The sequence below is a fragment of the Zootoca vivipara genome, chromosome 15, assembly GCF_963506605.1.
Source record: "Zootoca vivipara chromosome 15, rZooViv1.1, whole genome shotgun sequence".
Lineage (NCBI taxonomy): Eukaryota > Metazoa > Chordata > Lepidosauria > Squamata > Lacertidae > Zootoca > Zootoca vivipara.
In genome coordinates, this window is record NC_083290.1 from 11,187,673 (window position 1) to 11,207,063 (window position 19,391).

The following is a 19,391-nucleotide window of genomic DNA, read 5'->3' on the forward strand; positions in this document are numbered from 1 at the left end:
GCTCAAAAAAGCTTCCTTGTGTGTTTGATGACCCTTGTGTGTTTGATGTTGTATATATGTGACTCTAAAGCTTGGGTTCAATTTTATATCTGCTTACAGTGACTTCAAAAATGGTCAAAAAAAACTGATAGATGAAATTTTTAAAATCATTTTGTGCGTCAGGTTTTTTTAATCAAATCTCTTTAAAAGTAAGATTTTATCTAATCATTAATGAAAGCTCATCAAATTATGATACAGGGAAATGAGGTTGTAAAAAAGTCATCACCCTATTATCCACCTTCCTAAGATGCCATTCATATTGTGCCTGTCAACATCTGTTATGAGCCCTGCATCCAGCAGTTAACTGGACATAGAGGCTGCAGGGGGCACCACATATGGAGCAGGATCTAGATCAGGCTCAGAGCAGACTGCAGAAGATCACTGGAGGTCACTGCACCTGAGGCAGTTGGACAATAACTCCCAGAGGAACCTCCCAGACCACCAGGGCCTATAGGGTCACAGCCCAGGCTCTCAGAGGCACCTTTCCCTGATCCTGAAGAACCAGATGCCTCCCACCACACATCACCAGTCCAGCAGTACCAGGAGCACATCAGGAGAAAACTATGGAATGAAGGCGGAGTGTCCGTCTTCAGGTCAGAAGGTTGGCCAGTTAAGGCCCTGAATTTCTCTCAAGGGGGTGGAGCCTGGAGGAGGTTGAGGACAGGGGCACCAAAGGCCTCAGTCTCCCCCCCCCCCAAACTTTGTAAGAGCAAGTTGCTCACTTGGAGCCATCTGTGGTCGTAATGAACAAAGCCAAACCGTGACCCGTTTCCTTAAAAAGAAAGGAATTTTTACAAAACCCTTCTGGAGGAAATGAAATTCTGATCCTACCAGGTGGGGAGGGGAAATGAAAATATAATATAATAAATAAAACCTCAACAATTGAAATAGGGTGCTATTTCTCCATCTAAAATCACCATTGGAAACAGCCATTTCTGTCCCTGAAATCTCCAGCTCATTTGTCCTTCTATGTTCATTAATTTTCCATTTTTTTCTCTCCTTTAATTGCAAGCCCCTGGGATTTTAGTAAAAAAAAAAAATTAAAACAACAACAGCAACCCTGTGTTGTACAGCTGCAAGGAACATATCTCGTAAAGCAGAAATGCAAGATCCCACAAGATCCTACACAGATCCCAGAAGCAATCCTGCTTACAAACTCACTTGCATGCACCACCTTCTGGCGTGGCGCTCAACGCCATTCCCCTAGAGCTGTGCCACCTTTTTTTAAGTAATAAACTTTATTCGCCATAGCCAACGGTCATAGCAATGATAAAACAATACAATATGTACAAATGAAAACATTGAATAAAAGGCACATTTTAGTATCTGAAATTATCAGTCAGTTGGTGGCCCTTAATCTAATTGCACCATCTATGTATCTAGCAACCTTTGCTGTTATCTGGTCATTTTGGTCTGACAAGAGAAAGGGTCTGTTGCCCCCCTAGGCTGCCTGTCATATTGAGACAACCCTAGTCTCATCAGTTCCATTGACTGGAGTAGCAACTCATTTACATTTAGGAATCTTTAAGCCAGAGAAACACCCAAGACAACATCAGCCCAACTTTGACTCAACATTCCATTCCCAACTTGCCAAGAGGCAACCTCAAGGGCCCAACCCCAAGAGGAGAGAGACGTGGCAGCAGAAACCAGGAGGGAAAACAATGCCAGAGATAACAAACAGGTATGCCTAAAGTGGAGAAATAAGTCCATCCCACTCCAACACATTTTTCAACGCTTCCTACCTGTCTGAGTCCTTTCAGGAACTTCTTCCTTTTCCTGAGATGTTGGCAGAGGTTGCGGTCATTCTCACGGTCTGAGCTGTAGTGGTGATGGTGCAGTCTGTTCTTTTTCAGGTGGTATGGCAGTCCATTAGTGAGCACGTCCCGTTTCTTCTTCACAAAGGGGTCCAGACGCTTCTCCATGAGGTCATGAGGCTTCACCACAACCTCCTTCTGAATGGTTGGGAGGGGAGAAAGAGAAAGAAATCCTGTTGTTGTTTTGGAAGACTATCAGCTACAAGTATAAGGTTTTTAGAGACCCCAGCTAAGCTTTCAAGTTCAATAACATGGTGGCCAACTTTTGAACCAGATTCTGCAGCTGCCATAGCTTAGTGGGGAGAGCACATGCACACGGGAAACCATTCCAAGTGTGGTTTGTCAATCAACATCGTTTCTTGGGAAACTGTAGTTCTGCGAGGGGAATAGGGACCTTCTTACAACTCACAGCACTCTTAACAAACAACAGTCCCCCGAATTCTTTGGAAGAAGCCCTGACAGTTGAAAAGATTAACTTGGGACCCATCAGCACTATACAATCTGGAACAGTGGTGGGAGACCCCATTTACGCCAAGTCATGTCTCTCTGCTCCACACCTGATGCCATATAAGATATCAGGCATGGAGCAGATAGGGGCATGGCTAAACTGCAAAGCAGTTGGTTCTGGTGAGGTCAGACTCCTATGTATAGTTTGCTCTAGGGAGCTTAGTATGGTCAGAATCGAATACAGTGGTACCTCTGGTTAAGAACTTAATTTGTTCCGGAGGTCTGCTCTTAATTTGAAACCGTTCTTAACCTGAGGTACCTCTTTAGCTAATGGGGCCTCCCACTACTGCTGCGCCACCGCCACACAATTTCTGTTTTCATCCTGAGGTAAAGTTCTTAAGCCGAGGTACTACTTCCGGGTTAGCAGAGTCTGTAACCTGAAGTGTTTGTAACCCGAAGTACCACTGTATACACTCCCAGAGTTAATGCTCAATTACTTCTGGTTAATGAGTCACCATAGCTGCTCCAAGGGCTGTGAAAATTTGTGTCCTGGGGTTTTTAGGATGGTCGCAGTGGAAGACAGGAGTGCCTGGCATGCTCTGGTCCATGGGATCACGAAGAGTCGGACACAACTAAATGACTAAACAACAACAACAACAACCCATATGCTATCTGAAACCAAAGGGCCACATTGGTTGCCAGAGGAGGGTTCCCCCCTCCAGCACTCCTGGAGTGGCTCCAGGAGTGTGTCACCTAGGACACAGAGACACCAATGCCATTGTGAAGAGACATCTCATGGCCAGCCCACCAGGCGGAGTTCTTTTTGCTCCCTCAGGTGAAAGATGCCTCTTGCTTGCCAGGCTAGAGCTGTGCCTGCTCCACTTCCTCCTAACAGGAGCCCAGGGAGGATGTCAGCTGTTGGATCAATGTCTTCGCAACTGCAGTTATGTCTTTGCACCTGCTTATATATCACACTGATCTCAGCATGAAAGGTTTTGACAGAAAACGTAATCCGAGTCCAAGCCCTTCATCCAGTGGGAGCCAGGACAAAGGCTGGACTTAATGCTTATCTAAGATATCACAAGTGTTACTCCCAATGGCAAGGAAGGAAGGAACAAGTTCTGCCTTTAAAGGTCACCTACCGATAAGACAAAAAGAATGGCTAATCCTGCAAAAACTAAACATGAACCACGGGGGGAAGGGAGACTTATCATCGCTATGTAATACAACAAAAAAAGTAACCCAACCAGGAAAATATATAGGCACATAATCCAAAAAGACAGGGTGAGACATCCATACCCGAATCATGAGATAGTTCAATGGGCATGCCGCTATCTAGCTCCTTTACAGTGGTACCTCTACTTACGAATTTAATGCGTTCCGAACGCACATTTGTAAGTCGAAAAAAATTATAAGTCGAATCTCATAGGAATGCATTGGGAGAAAAAATTCGTAAGTAGAAGCAACCCTATCTAAAAATTCGTAAGTAGAAAAAAATCCTATCTAAACCACATCCAAGATGGCGGACGGAGCTCTATTCGTAAGTAGAAACATTCATAAGTAGAGTTATTCGTAAGTAGAGGTACCACTGTATTCATTTAGGCCACCAGAAACATGGTCCTTAATCAAAGTATAAATCCAGTCCAAGGCAGAGGTTTGCAAAATGACAGAGGTGCCCTGGCATTAACCTTTCCCATGCAGTGAAACTTCAACTCCATCTGGCTGTGTTGGAAGATCATAAAAGTGGGGAACAAAAAGGAATTGCATCCTGCAAGGTCCTATGCACTCAAGTTCTGACTCTTGTCCATCTGGGCATGGGCGTACCCAAGAAGGGGCAGGGGGGCAGCTGCCCCCCTAGAAGAAAAAAAAATAAATGCTGTGCCTCGCTCCAACTTTCCCCACCAAGCCTCTTCGCAGACGCCAGCCCACCCCCCGCCCGCCCTTAATCTCTGCTCCAGAAAGCGCAAAGAAAGGAGGACCCCGCTCCGCTCCCACGGCGCACCTTCTTCGCCAAGTGCCACTTGCGGCCACGGCTGGGAAGGAAATGGCACACAAAGGGAAGGCAAGCCGGAGGGGCCCCCTCCAGCCAGCACCATCTTTGCGTGTGCCACGCCCGCCATGCCCCGATGAGAGAGATCCAAGGAGGAGCCGTGAATAAGGCGGCGGAGGCTTCCCTAAGGCTGCCCCCCCCCCGAAGGATCGTGGAGCACTTTGGGCGGCGGCGGGAGTGTTAATCCCCATTCCTGTCCCACTCCTCCCTTCCAGACGCCTTTACCATGGCTTTCCCCCCCCTGTTTTGATCCTGGGTCCGCCCCTGCATCTGGGCCCCACTGGACCTGCAGAACCAGCCACTACAAAGCACACTATAGGTCAGCCATGATGGATTAAACTGGATGGCCCCATGTCATCTCGGTATCATGTCTGTTATAAGCTGCCTGGATTATCTTGGTGCTCTTTGCTAAGACCCTGGCATCCTCAGCTGAAAAGCAGGCATGAAGCCAGAGCAAATGGCACAGCAAGACAGTGGTGGGGTGTGTCAAGGTGCCTCGGGTGGAGAACCGCTGGTGAACCAAGGATCCCAGTTTCTCTGCCCCCTGCCCCCAGGTATATTAGGGTAATTTGTTACCCACCTGAATCGTAGAATTGTAACATTGAGAGGGACCCTGAGGGTCATCTGATCCAACCCCCTGCAATGCAGGAATATGCAACTGTCCCATATGGGGATCAAACCGGCAACCTTGGAGTTATCCCACTCTAACCAACTGAGCTAACAAAAGTAATACAAAAAGAAGGAAAAGTCCACCCCTGGGGTGTGCAGAGGACCCTCTCCTTCCTCAGTGTGTCTGGACACCCACCCACCCAATAAACAACTGTCATTGATCCAGTTGCCTTCCTCACCACATACCCCATCTTACATGGGCACTGAACGAGGTAAATATATTATGGGTTGCCTACATTATGTTGCTCCTCACTAGGGGCTACTTCCTCATGAACTGGAAGAACTTGCAGTGTGTGTGTGTGTGTGTGTGTGTGTGTGTTAGAATCGTAGAGTTGGAAGGGACCCTGTCCCATACGGGAATCGAACCTGCAACCTTGGCATTACCAGCACCACACTCTAACCGACTGAGCTATCCAGGTTGCAAGGCTTCATGGGCCAGCCCTGCTGTCAGACCATGGGCCTATCATCCACACATTCAGCCAGCAGATGAAGAGGGTCTGCACCCATTCGGCGAGTCTCTCCCCTCACAGGGCTTTCTTTCACACGTCAACCAGATGTGATCAGTTCATATAAGCAGAATCAGCTTAGTGTGGAAGGAAAATGTTGTCTATTTAAATATGGCTATGTGCTTACCAAATCCATCAGGCTATCTATTGGAATCCATCTACTCCTTTGGGTGAATAGTAAAGTTTATAAAACACTATGCAAGCATGGCAGAGGGAGAGATCAATAGAGAGATGATTGCGGAGTAACTGGAGAATTAGATGTCAGATTTATCCCTAAACAGATTGAACGAAATGCTCCGTGATAACCTGCTAAAATGCACCATCAATACCTTTAATTCATAATCTATGATTTCGGAATTTGCTTAACTTGCAGAAAAGACGTCTTGATTTGTTAAACAGAATAGTCTGAAATGGCTACAAGGGAAGGGGTCCCAGCCTACCAGTGCCTGAAAGGAAGACTGTTTGGCAGGACTTAAGAGTTTATGGCTGGAAATTCAAGCTATCAGATACTAAGGCCAGATACACATCTTATATATAAAGCATCATTATACTCCTTAAACATTCATGGTTTCCACCACACACACACCCAAAGAATCCTGGAGAACCCTTTGCCTCTTAAAATTCTTAGGAGACCCCTATTCCCCTCACAGAGCTACGTTTCCCTAGGAAGAGAGCTTGATTGCATACCCGCCAAGTGTCCTGGAAAAAAATGGGATGTCCCATTTTTTTTCCTGTGCTAGATTGCAACAGATATTTTGAGTGCTGTGCTTTCACCTCTAAAAAGCTTTTTTTCTTCTTCAGGGCTGTACAAGTTCACGCCCCAAAAAAGTGCAGTGTGTTTTGTTTTTTTAGCGAGATCATGGTGCAGGTCACGTGACTTGCTGTGGAGCATGTCCCAACAGACGCACATCCTATCACATCTGAGTACCCTTAAACTACAGTTCCCAGGTTCTATCCCCAGCAATTAAAAGACTCAGAGAGCAGGTGATGAGAAATATATTTCTCACCTTAAGACTGCTGGACCATTATAATGAGGGGGGAGACAAAACCTCAGCAGTACAGCATCTGCTTTGTATGCAAAAGGTCCCAGGTTCAGTACCCAACATCTCCGATTAGGACTGGGGGAGAATCCTCCCTGAAACCCGGAGGGTTGCTGAAAGTCATTGGTAGAAACTCAAGAACTGCCTATCTAACTCAGCATTATTTACACTGACTAGAAGCAGCTCTCCATGAAATCAGGCACGGTTCTTTCTCAGAGCCCTGCCTGGTGATCAAATCTGGGACCTTCTGCATGCAAAGCAGATGTTCTAGCACCGAGCCACCAGGGCACAGAGCAGACTATGCTAAGCTAGACAGATAAATAGACAGAAAAAAGGCAGCTCCCTCTGTTTCTATGTGACTGCAGGGAGGAGAGTGTTCACAACATTGGGTTATGTAAGCAGACTTCATCATTACGGAACCCACAAGCTAATCAATGTGTGCAAATGCCACTTGAAAATGATCTTCCGCTTTGCCACTTCTTTGCTGCCTAGCCAAAGAAATTAGCTCATCACAAAGACTCATAGCTGCCAAGTTTTCCCTTTTCTCGTGAGGAAGCCTATTCAGCATAAGGGAAAATCCCTTTAAAAAAGGGATAACTTGGCAGCTATGCAAAGACTGGATGGCTCTATCTAGTAATCCTACTCCAGAGGCATTGGGTGAATTCTTTCTGAGAGCGATCTAGAAATTACAAGCCCAACTGAAGTCTCCGAAAATGCCACTTCACCAATTAACCCACTTTCATTTCCGAGAAATAGCTAGCATGAAGTAATGTCAGCCCTGGTTCCTGTTATAAGTGGATTGGGTCCTCCTTAAAGGGCCAGTCATATCAGAAGCCATTCTGCTTGCAATCTTTGCAGGGCAGTTTTCAACTAGGCTCTCGCTCACAACCTTTTACTCTTTTTCACAACCCTGGAATCTTATCCTCAGAAAGGAACCTCCACACACACCAGTGAGCTGAAAGATGCATGAGCTCCCACCCAGATCTAAAATTCTGCAATGAAAACAAATCATCATTATTTTAAAAGTCATAAGGAGGGTGGGAAGAAAGGGAAAGAGCTGTTGTTGCCCCCCCACCCCCACCAAGGCGCTTTGCTCCCAGCTGATCAACCCGAGAGCAAACGGAACACAAGAACTATTTGGAAGGCAATATTATGGTCCTAGTAGTAGTAGATTAATGAATGCAATTATCTCCCATTGTGAAAGAGCAAGCTGCAAGGCCTATAATTTATAGGGTGCTATAAAGTTCTAATGTGTTTTTACGTCCATAAGCTGCTTAACCATAATCTAATGCATTTGCGCCCAACCCTCTTCCTAAGTGGTTTTCAGCCATGCAATGAGAATAAATCCCTCCAACCCGGCCACTTTTGCCTGGTGTTACTCCACTGGATAAACCAACCTTTCAGCTGGGCATTGAAAAGGCAAAATACATGGGAGCACAAGAACTGCTTTCATTGATTTGGCTGAAGGCCAGAATATATACAGTGGTACCTCTACTTACGAATAACTCTACTTACGAATGTTTCTACTTAAGAATGGAGCTCCGTCTGCCATCTTGGATACGGTTTAGGTAGGATTTTTTCTACTTACGTTTTTTAGATAGGGTTGCTTCAACTTACTTTTTTTTTTCTACTTACGAATGTGCGTTCGGAATGCATTAAATTTTTAAGCAGAGGTACCACTGTGTGTGTGTGTGTGTGTGTGTGTGTGTGTACACATACACACACACACGTATCCTCCTCCTCCCCCCACCCCCGGCTTATCCCTGTGATTCCCCCATGACGTATCACGCCCCCTCTTCCCGCTCCCTCTTCTCCCCACCCCCGGATCATCCCTGTGACTGGTCCCACCATGTCCTGACCTATCCCGTCCCCTCCACCCCCAACCCCCACCCAGGCGAGTCAGTACCTCCATTTGGCCTAGTCTATAAAGACTTTGGCCTAGTATGTAAATAGGAGCCGAGGTGCTGTTGAGAGGGAAGGTTTTATAGGAGCAGTACCAGTGTAGCCGCCGCTAGAGGGCGCTGCTTTGCAACCTGGTTCTTTTCCCAGCATGCATTTTCGTCTGAGTGGTGTGTTTTGAAACACGGGGTTTTTTTTGGGGGGGGGGGGTTACCTGACGGAGGTGTGACATTTGTCTTAGCAAACTTTCCTATAGCCTTCGGACATTCGCATGTGATATTGTGTCAAAATTTCACCTCAATCGGTCTAGCGGTTTTGTTGAACATTGGAGACAAAGGAACATACCCAGTTTACATTTATATATATATAGATATGCTACAAAGCATGCAGAGTTAGATACATGGAAATGCGTTACAAATCAAGCAACCCTTCCAGGGAAAAAGTTCCCCTGCCGCTCAGGTTGTCAAATGAGATTTCCAGTGGTTTCCTTTAAAAAAAACAAAAACAAAACCTTGGGGTGTCCTGGGTTTTACTTTTTGAAATATGGCAACCCTAGCAAAGCAGTTTTTAAAAAAATGTTTATAAGTATCTTTGATTTCTATCACAAACCTGCTTTACATAGAACATCAGAATATCTCACACCTGCATTACATAGAACATCAGCGCAACCCAAAATATTTCCTTGCATATTTTATTAAATGTGTTCACCACATAAATGGCGTCCATTTGCATCTCTCCACTGTACTAGCCACTTCCCTGCCTCTGAGACTTGACCTCCAAGTCTCAGATAATCAGATGGTTAAGAAAATTGATGTACAACAACAAAAAAAGATGCCAATTAGAGGTTAATTTGTAATATACACATCAATGGGGAAACACCATGGATTTATCTAAGAACCGGAGTGGGGAACCGGTCTTTGGGGAAAATTAATTAGAATTAATTTTAAAATTAATTTAAAATTAATAAAAATTAATTTCAATCTAGGGATGATCTGTAACAAATTTGGAAAACCAATAAAAATTACTTGGGGGGGGGGTGTCCTATTACCATTCAGATATTCCTGCCCCCGTCTTAGAGAATATTTAATTATTATTCTTTGCCCTGCCTTGATTTTGCCACCAGTCAATAGGATGGAGAATTTGAGGGAGGTCGTTTTTGCACAACCCACCACACCACCCACCACAAATATTTAAAACAAACTGACCTGCATTCAAATTACTTTGCAAGACCCTCATTCTACGCCCCCCCCCAAATAATCTGACGTATATCCATTTGAAACCCTAGCTTCAAATAAAACATCCATTAAAGATAAATTGAACGAGGGAACAAACAATCTTAAAAGCAAATCTTCTCATTACATGGGCAGACTGCATGCGAGGGAAGAACAGGCCTGGCTAAAAAGCTCATTGAGGATAAATTAGAAACATAAGTCAATAAATAATGGATGCATTTTTCCCCCCAGCTGAAAATGGATGACTTTGAATCTTCCATGGGAACAAGAGTGCACACTTCGGATTTGGTTAGGGAGCAGCAACAACTTTCTTGAAAGGGATGTCCCTTCATAAGGCCAGGAGGTTTTCATTTCCTTATGTAGCCTCAGGCTGGATCTACACTGACGTGTTTAACGTTATTTCCCCATATTTGAACAATATTCTACTTCCAACAACAGAGGTAGAACATAGCTATCATGCTGCTTTTTAAAACCATCACTGGCGCCACTATGTCAGGAGTCCAGGTTCCCAGCTTGATTAACACAGTAAGCATAAGTAATTAAAAAGGAGGATTTATTGCAAAAACAAAGAGATAGCTCCAGACGGCTCTAACACAGCCTCTAACTGTAGACACCAGAAGGAGTCTTCAGAAGGGTCATCTTGAGTCAGGCTTCCTCAACCTCTGACCTCCAGATGCTTTTGGCCTACAACTCCCATGATCCCTAGCTAGCAGGACCAGTGGTCAGGGATGCTGGGGATTGTAGTCTCAAAACATCTGGAGGGCTGAGGTTGAGGAAGCCTGACTCAAGATGACCCTTCTGAAGACTCCTTCTGGTGTCTACAGAATATTTTGAACCATCACCCCTTACATCTCTTGTTTTGCTTCCTGTCTAGCAGCCCTTCTATTCGCCGACTCCTCGGACATATTGAATCAGCTCCAGCCTCTTCCTTTTCTGACAGACTGTCTTTATGCCTGTTCGCGCCTATCTGAGCTTCCTGAGAGCTTTGGCTATGTTCCAGCCCACTCTCAGTTGTTCCCTTGGCAACTGGCATTCCAAGGGGTGGGGAAGTTTCCTCTGACCGCTGCTCAGCCTGCGTCAGATCTAACCCTCTCTGTTCTGCAACCGGCTGTAAAGTTCCACTAGGAGCTGGCTCATTCCTCACACACTAAGAGTCAGGTACAGGTGTTGGCTAACAGGGCCCTGCTGATTGGTGAACCAGCTCTTTGGCTGCTGTGAAAACATCTAGGGTTGCCAGACTCAATAGTGGGCAGGACGTCTGTGCCTTTAATTGCCCTGCTCTCTTTTGAGACTGGAAACCTTAAAGAGAAACCAGCAGACCCTTTGTTTAATTTCCAAGCAAAGGATCTGCTGGTTTCTCTTTAAGGTTTCCAGACTCAAAAGAGAGCAGGGCAATTAAAGGCACAGAAGTCCTGTCCACTATTGAGTCTGGCAACCCTAAAAACTTCAGGCAAAGGAAGTGATGTTGGGGCTGGCTCAAGTGGCTCCCCCTCCGCTTCTGGGTTGTCCAGCGACACCAGTGGGTAGGCCCTCTCCCAGCGCGATGGCTTGAGTCCTGCCCCCCCCCAGCATCTCTCTTGTTGGACTCTTCCTTCCTCTCTGACAGAAGTTGCCCTTCTCTAACCTCTTGGATTGCTTCTACAGGACTCATGACACAGAACATGCTTTGCATGCAGGTCTCAGATTCAAACTCTGGCATCTCAAGTTGGAAAAATCCTCCTGCCTGAAACCATGGATGAGTCACTGTTGGTCATTGTAGCTCAGCCTCTCTCAACTTGGAGCCCTCTAGATGTGGCTAGACTAAAACTCCCATCATCCTTGACCTATTGGCTGAGGCTGATGGGAACTGTAGCCCAGCAACATCTTGGGGGCAGCAGGTTGGAGAAAGTTGACACAGTCAATACCAAGCTAAGGATGTAACAGTTTCCTATGATTTGCAAGGTAATTCTGAGACCTGGAGTGTCTTCCTTTGTACCCTAAAAACTTTTGATACTCTTTACCTCCAGATTAGTTTTGGTAAGCAGTAGAGATGGAAGGATCTGTCAATTTCAGTTCCGTTTTTCCTCTTTCCAGTTATAAATTCAGCACGTCTTTCTGTAGCAATTTGCATTTTAAAAAAATCCTCATGAAAATTCATCAGCGTACAATATTTCTGATAAGAAATTATGAAAAACAGATATGAATAGTGCAATAGATAAATATATAATCAATGCTATATAGAATTGCTATATAGAACTCTTGAGAGTCCCATGGACTGCAAGAAGATCAAACCTATCCATTCTGAAGGAAATCAGCCCTGAGTGCTTACTGGAAGGACAGATCGTGAAGCTGAGGCTCCAATACTTTGGCCACCTCATGAGCAGAGAAGACTCCCTGGAAAAGACCCTGATGTTGGGAAAGATGGAGGGCACAAGGAGAAGGGGACGACAGAGGATGAGATGGTTGGACAGTGTTCTCGAAGCTACGAACATGAGTTTGACCAAACTGTGGGAGGCAGTGCAAGACAGGAGTGCCTGGCGTGCTCTGGTCCATGGGGTCAGGAAGAGTCGGACACGACTAAACGACTAAAGAACAACAACAACATATAGAATTGGCGGGAAGTCAATGGAACTAAAAGAAGACTGTGTAAGAGTGCAACAAATGGATAATACGTTTGTTTTTTGTTGTTCTTTTTCATGGATAACTGTGATTTTGTGTTATGTCTTTCTAAGTTTAATAAAGCCATTTTTAAAAGAAAATAAAAAGAAAATTCACCAGCATTTTAGTGCAAAACCTCTCCTAATAAACACATTTTTATACACAGTTTATCACTAATGCCCGTGCTTTTACAAGCCGATTCCCCTAATACCATACATTTTATATACTATTTTCACTCATATCTCCATTTTTACACACTCTTTCCCCTAACCTATGTGTCTTTGTACACACTTTGGATGAAGATCTACAAAATTCGTAGAAATGCAAATTGACAAATTTGGCTTTACATGCAAACTGTATAATAATAATAAAAATTCCCTCACCCCACTAAGCAGTATCGTTTTGCCAAATCTGAGCAGGGATTTTTCTGAATAAACATTACAGTAAGGGGCTGGGGAAGTGGGGAAACTTCAGTAGTATAAAGGAAATGAACATTTATCTAAATTAACATTCCACTCCAGATGAAGCAATTAATTAGGGGAAAGAAAACAAATCTTAGCACTTTGCTCTGATAATTAACCATGCTAAGTCTTCCATTGAAAATACTACTGTACACTGGGAAAAGGAATGTTCAGTCGTTTGATGCTACTCTTAACGCGAACACCCATCACACTGTGCAATAATTCCACCAGGAACTAAAACCAAGACAGCCTGCTAGCAAGAGAGACTTTTCAGCCTCTGCTAAACTGTTGGCGGTCACAGAGGAAGCCACTTTAAAGCAATGAATTATTGTTTGGATGCTCTAAGCCCTTTTATTCGTTCAGTTTGGGGGAACTGAAGGTGCTGTGGTCTACATGCCTGCCTTTCTACTGTCTGCAGAAAGCTGCTGTGCATTTATTTGCAAAGCTGTAGCCTGGGGAGAGAACTACAAGCATCCGAGCTCTCTCTCTCTTCAGGAATTGCAATGAGCATGTAGTTCCGGGTGGAGCCTGCCATCAACACCGCTGGCCCCTGTGTACATGGCTGTTGTTGTTGTTGCAACGCGCTCTGCGTGGGGCTACCTTTGAAGGTGACCCGGAAACTACAACTAATCCAGAATGCGGCAGCTAGACTGATGACTGGGAGCGGCCGTCGAGACCACATAACCAGTCCTGAAAGACCTAATTTGGCTCCCAGTACGTTTCAGAGCAAGGGACCCAGGTGGCGCTGTGGGTTAAACCACTGAGCCTAGGGCTTGCTGATCAGAAGGTCGACGGTTCGAATCCCTGTGACGGGGTGAGCTCCCGTTACTCAGTCCCAGCTCCTGCCAACCTAGCAGTTCGAAAGCACGTCAAAATGCAAGTAGATAAATAGGAACCGCTACAGCGGGAAGGTAAACGGTGTTTCCGTGTGCTGCTCTGGTTCGCCAGAAGTAGCTTTGTCATGCTGGCCACATAACCTGGAGGCTATACGCCGGCTCCCTTGGCCAATAATGCGAGATGAGCGCGCAACCCCAGAGTCGGTCACGACTGGACTTAATGGTCAGGGGTCCCTTTACCTTTACCTTACGTTTCAGAGCACAATTCAAAGTGTTGGTGCTGACCTTTAAAGCCCTAAACAGCCTCTGCCCTGTATACCTAAAGAAGCGTCTCCACCCCCATCGTTCAGCCCAGACACTGAGGTCCAGCTCTGAGGGCCTTCTGGCGGTTCCCTCCGTGCGAGAAGTGAGGTTACAGGGAACCAGGCAGAGGGCCTTCTCGGTAGTGGCACCTGACCTATAGAACGCCCTCCCATCAGATGTCAAGGAAATAATCTGACTTTTAGAAGACATCTGAAGGCAGCCCTGTTTAGGGAAGTTTTTAATGTTTGATGTTTTATCATGTTTTAATATTCTGTTGGAAGCTGCCCAGAGTGGCTGGGGAAACCCAGGCAGATGGGTGGGGTATAGATAATAAATTGTTGTTGTTGCATTTATATTCCTTCTTTTCTCCAAAGAGCTCAAGATGATGTACAAACCACTCCCTGTCTCCATTTTATTCTCACAACAATCCTTCTGAGGGTGGGAGATCATGACCAGCCTAATGTCACCCAAAGGGCTTCATAGCTCAGTGGAGATTTGAACCCTGGTCTCCCAGGTTCTAGCCCAGCTGTCTAACCACTGCTCCGCCCAGGCTTTCAGTTCACATTGCATCAAGTTCATTTTAATTGACATGGCCCTTAACATCTTGGGTCTAGGATACCTTAAGAGGCACCTCATTCCTCAAGTCACTGCCTCATTGCTGAGATCTTCAGGAGAGTCTCTGTTAGTGGGTTTCCCATAATATTTCATTTCATTTCACTTCACTTTTAATTTGTATATCACATTTCCATACACAAGGCAGTTTACAAGCTGAAACAGCAGCAAAGATTGCACACCTTATAACAATCTGATGATCCAATACAAAAAACGTCATAATAAAAACGTCATAATAAAAACATAACCTTAAAATAAACAACTTATATCAAATAAAGTAACATAGAATCATAGAGTTGGAAGAGACCACAAGGGCCATCCAGTCCAACCCCCTGCCAAGCAGGAAACACCATCAAAGCATTCTTGGCATATGGCTGTCAAGCCTCTGCTTAAAGACCTCCAAAGAAGGAGACTCCACCACACTTCTTGGCGGCAAATTCCACTGCCGAACAGCTCTTACTGTCAGGAAGTTCTTCCTAATGTTTAGGTGGAATCTTTTCTTGTAGTTTGAATCCATTGCTCCGTGTCCGCTTCTCTGGAGCAGCAGAAAACAACCTTCCACCCTCCTCTATATGACATCCTTTGATATATTTGAACATGGCTATCATCACCCCTTAACCTTCTCTTCTCCAGGCTAAACATACCCAGCTCCCTAAACCATTCCTCATAAGGCATTGTTTCCAAGCCTTTGAACATTAAATCATCCATTGGAATATAATAGTCCACAATAAAGTTAAATACCAGCAACAAACAATTAAACAGAAATTCACTCTAAACAATTGCAATAAATAATTTCTAAACTATAATCAATAAAAACAACAGAAAGTCACAGTGCATAAATAACACATTACAAACTGAGACGCAAAGACACACGACTGATAAAATTATTTTAAAAATATATCCCTGAACTCTTCTCTTCCCAGCTGCTTCTGCTGTTCCTAAAGTCGTGATCTGGAAAGGCTCCTAGGGCTGGAGGGTGGGGCAAGGCAGTTGGGAAAAGCCAATGCCTAGTGGACAGCAGAAAGTCTCTCTCCCCTCACAGTCTCTCCCTCATAATATGACCTGAACCAGGAGGAATTCAGCTTCTGCTGCGTTCTGTACCCATCACAGCAGCCCATCACAGAGAGCCCTGAAGTAATCTAGCCTAGAGTAAAGAAATGTAGCATGAGGGTGAAGTTAGTGTTGCCATACATTGGAATACGGCAGTATCTGGGTGGAAATTGCTGAAATGTCTGGACGTATGGCAACCCATGTCGGAAGTCTAGATTTTGGTGAATTTTGCAATTTGAATTTTGCAATATGGCAATCCTTGGTGGAGTGGAACCTTCTGCAGTGCAAATGGGGGAGTGAGATTCTTACAGTGATACTTAGCCCATGAGGCTCAGTGAGGCCCAATCTCACCAGGCTGGGGAAAACTGGGAGGAGCGGCAGATCCAAGCGGCCAGGAACATGCCACTTGCCACCTCCTGTGCTTGTCACCCCGCTTTCTCCTCTGCCACTACTGCCATCTGCTCCTCTCCAGCCTCTGCCCACTGCCTTCAGTGAAGTGGCAGGAGCAGGGGCAGTAATGGAGCAGGCACCATTTTCTGTTTTGCCTCCTCCACCCCTGCGCTGATAGCGGCAAGTGAGACAAAAGAAGGCCAGAGATGAGCAAGCAGTGAGGACGCAACAGAGGAGGAAGCAATACACAAAATGGTACCCACCGCCACCTGCTTCTCTCCAGTATTCTTCCCCCTCCCCTCTGTCATCCTGGGGGGGGAGGGGGACACACCTGTTTCTGTCTTGTCTCAAGTGGAAAATGTCCTGGGCCAGCCCTGAATAGGGGGTCTCACAAGCTGCCCCTGCCCTGTGTTCATCTCTGAAAATGTTTAAAGAATGTGGTAGTTCTCTGGGTGGAAAAAAAGAAACCCTTCTCACATGGCCACCGGCTTTTCCTCCAGCGTGACTGCGGGTTCTTTTAACATCTTACCCACTGCAAATGATGTAGGAAGTCTCTCTCCCCTCTTGTAATTTTATGAGCCTTCTCTCTCCCCCTCCCCCGTTATGAGCCCATCAAATCTCCCATTTCAGACATGTTGCCCTTCTTATGTAACCCCATTAAAGTGCTGTAAACAGCAATATAACTGATGTCTCAGCCATTTGTTTTGATGCGTCTTAGCCTTTAATAAATCAGTGGCTGCTCGGTTAATAGGAATATGAGAGTGAGGGGTATGTTGTTGCCAGCAGCTGCTAGTAAATGAAAAAGCGATCATCTGTTGGCTTGATCTTATATATTTATCTTAGCTAGAGGGTGGAGGAAATGTTTGTTTCCTACCTTCAAACAGCTAAAAGAAAAAAGAAAAAGAAAACCCATGCAACAACAAAAGATCGACTGCGGATCGTTTTTGCTCTGTTGGCCCTGTGGTTCCATTTCCTTCCACCACCTTGTTTGCTCCCCCTGCCTCACTGGGGAGATAAAATTCCCTTCTCAAATGTTGCTGCAGCACCATCGAATTTTAGAGTTGCTGGTCAGTTAGTGGGGCACCAAGTCTAGCTCCTGATCAATGCAAAGTCTACAGTACAGAATGCTTTGTAGCAGGGCCCTCTCCTGCCCTCCATAAGTTGTTGGATTCCACCCCTGCTTATGCTCTGGGGCAGGGGTCCCAAACCAAGGCCCGGGGGCCGGATGCAGCCCAATTGCCTTCTATATCCAGCCCACGGACGGTCCAGGAATCAGCACGTTTTTGCATGAGTAGAATGTGTTCTTTTATTTAAAATGCATCTCTGGGTTATTTGTGGGGCCTGCCTGGTGTTTTTACATGAGTAGAATGTGTGCTTTTATTTAAAATGCATCTCTGGGTTATTTGTGGGGCATAGGAATTCATTCTGTTTTTCCAAAATATAATCTGCCCCCCTCCCACAAGGTCTGAGGGACAGTGGACCGGCCCCCTGCTGAAAAAGTTTGCTGACCCCTGCTCTGGGGTGATTGGTGTTATAGCACATGCCGACAACATTAGGAGGTCCATGGGTTTCTCACTTCTTGTTTTGTTTGTTTGGACAGCAGTATAAGGGGGCTACATTGCTCACATGACACCCCCCTCCTTCTGACCGAGTCACTGCTGCATACCAGGAACGAGATGGGGAGGGACAAGTTGGTGCCAAGGTTGTTGTGGTGCAAATGCGCTGGTGGAGCCATGATGTACCTGCCAGCATAGTGTAAACACCTCCTCGGGTCGCAAGGGAGAAACGTGCTAAGAGGAAGGCACGCTTGGCAAATCCACACCGTGATCAACTCCCGCCTGGAAACCAATGTCCCCACTGTGGAAGGACGTGTGGATCCAGAATTGGCCTCCACAGTCACTTACGGACCCATTGTTAAAACCGTGTTTATGGAAGACAATCTTACTCGGCTACGAATGATCGCCAAAGAAGAAGAAACACCTCCTTGTCCCTCTCTCCCAGCTCAGAGGGAAGGAGATCAGGTGAGTGGCGCAGACTCACATCATCTGCTGGTGGAGTGGATGCATCTAGTCTCTGGTGCACACACCTGTAGATCAGAGTTTCCCATGCTTGGGTCTCCAACTGTTTTCAGACTACAACACCCATCATCCAGTAGTCAGGGATGATGGGAATCGTAGTCCCCCAAAAAGGTGGAGACCCAAGCTTGGGAAACACTGCTGCAAATGCATGTGCATGAACACTAAGGTAGCATATACCACGCAGTTGCATGCCATTTTATGTACGCCATCTGTTGAAGTGCATGATTGGTCATGTTGGACTCCCAGTGCAGTGCGCCCTTCTGCCTTTTGAAGCTCATCACGACACTCGCTCTGGATCCTTCAAGTTCTCATTAGTCTGGTATAATAAACCAGTCTAAACTGGTTGTAAGTAAGAAGGTAGACTGGGGAGGGCAGGCTGAGGTTAGTGGGGCAGTGCTAGGGGCATGGGCTAGGATCCCCTGGAAGCCTTTATAACAGCCAGGGAGCATCTCCTTAGCTGCCAAGTATTCCGTTTTTCGCGGGGAAACCCCGGATTTTAATCCGTTTCCCGCTGTTCTCCCGAATGGAGAAAAATCCCGGAAATCCCCCAGATTTCCTACCTGCCAGGGAGCCTTCATTTTGGGTGCTGTTCTGACCATGTGTGGGCACCGAAAATAGGGCAGAGTGGCACCGGAAGTCACTTCTACACATGCCCGGTGGCCATCTTGGTGGTGGCCGCATGGCGGCATCCACCACCAAGATGGCCGTCGCCATGTGGCCACCACCAAGATGGTCACCAGGCATGCATAGAAGCGACTTCTGGTGCCGCTCTGCCCTATTTCCGGCACCCACACATGGTCAGAGCGGCACCGGAAGTTGCTTTACGCAACCTCTGGTGCCGCGCCGCTGCTGATCCTGCATTTTTCAGCGGGAGACTTGGCAGTTATGAGCATCTCATCCTTGGCTAAGTTGAGTGGGGATGACCTGAGGTTAAATCCACTCCAGAGGTCATCAGTTCAAAGCCCACGGTGGATTCAATTCCTTGCATAATTCCTTTGAAGAGCAAATTGCTACGCCGTTGCCTTAACTTGCCTGCTTTCCCCGCAATTCATCTCTGCTCCTGCCCTGCCCACCCCACCCCTAACCTATACTTCACAATGCCAAGATAACATTTCTATGTGATGTCTAAGTCCCTCTTTCACCCAAGTATACCCTCGCTCAGTGAAAAGATATGCCTGAAAGGGGCTTTGAAATTAAAAGCAGCTCAAAAGCGCATGCCCCTGTATCAGCGGCGCTGATGGAGGCTAATGGCTGATTCCTTTCATCTTCCCTGACAATTCCCTTTATGCCCCATCGTTTTGCAGCCCAGTTGCTCCCAGCCTTTGCTT

General features: G+C 46.0%; 1 protein-coding gene across 1 annotated transcript in view; it reads right to left on the minus strand.

The window, feature by feature from the left end:
• The window catches only part of AUTS2 (activator of transcription and developmental regulator AUTS2), a 700,397-nt gene that overhangs the window by 574,588 nt on the left and 106,418 nt on the right, over positions 1-19,391 (minus strand). The window contains exon 2 of the mRNA XM_060283030.1: positions 1,782-1,991. Coding sequence (XP_060139013.1) covers positions 1,782-1,991 — 210 coding nt within the window. The remainder of the gene's footprint in view (positions 1-1,781; positions 1,992-19,391) is intronic.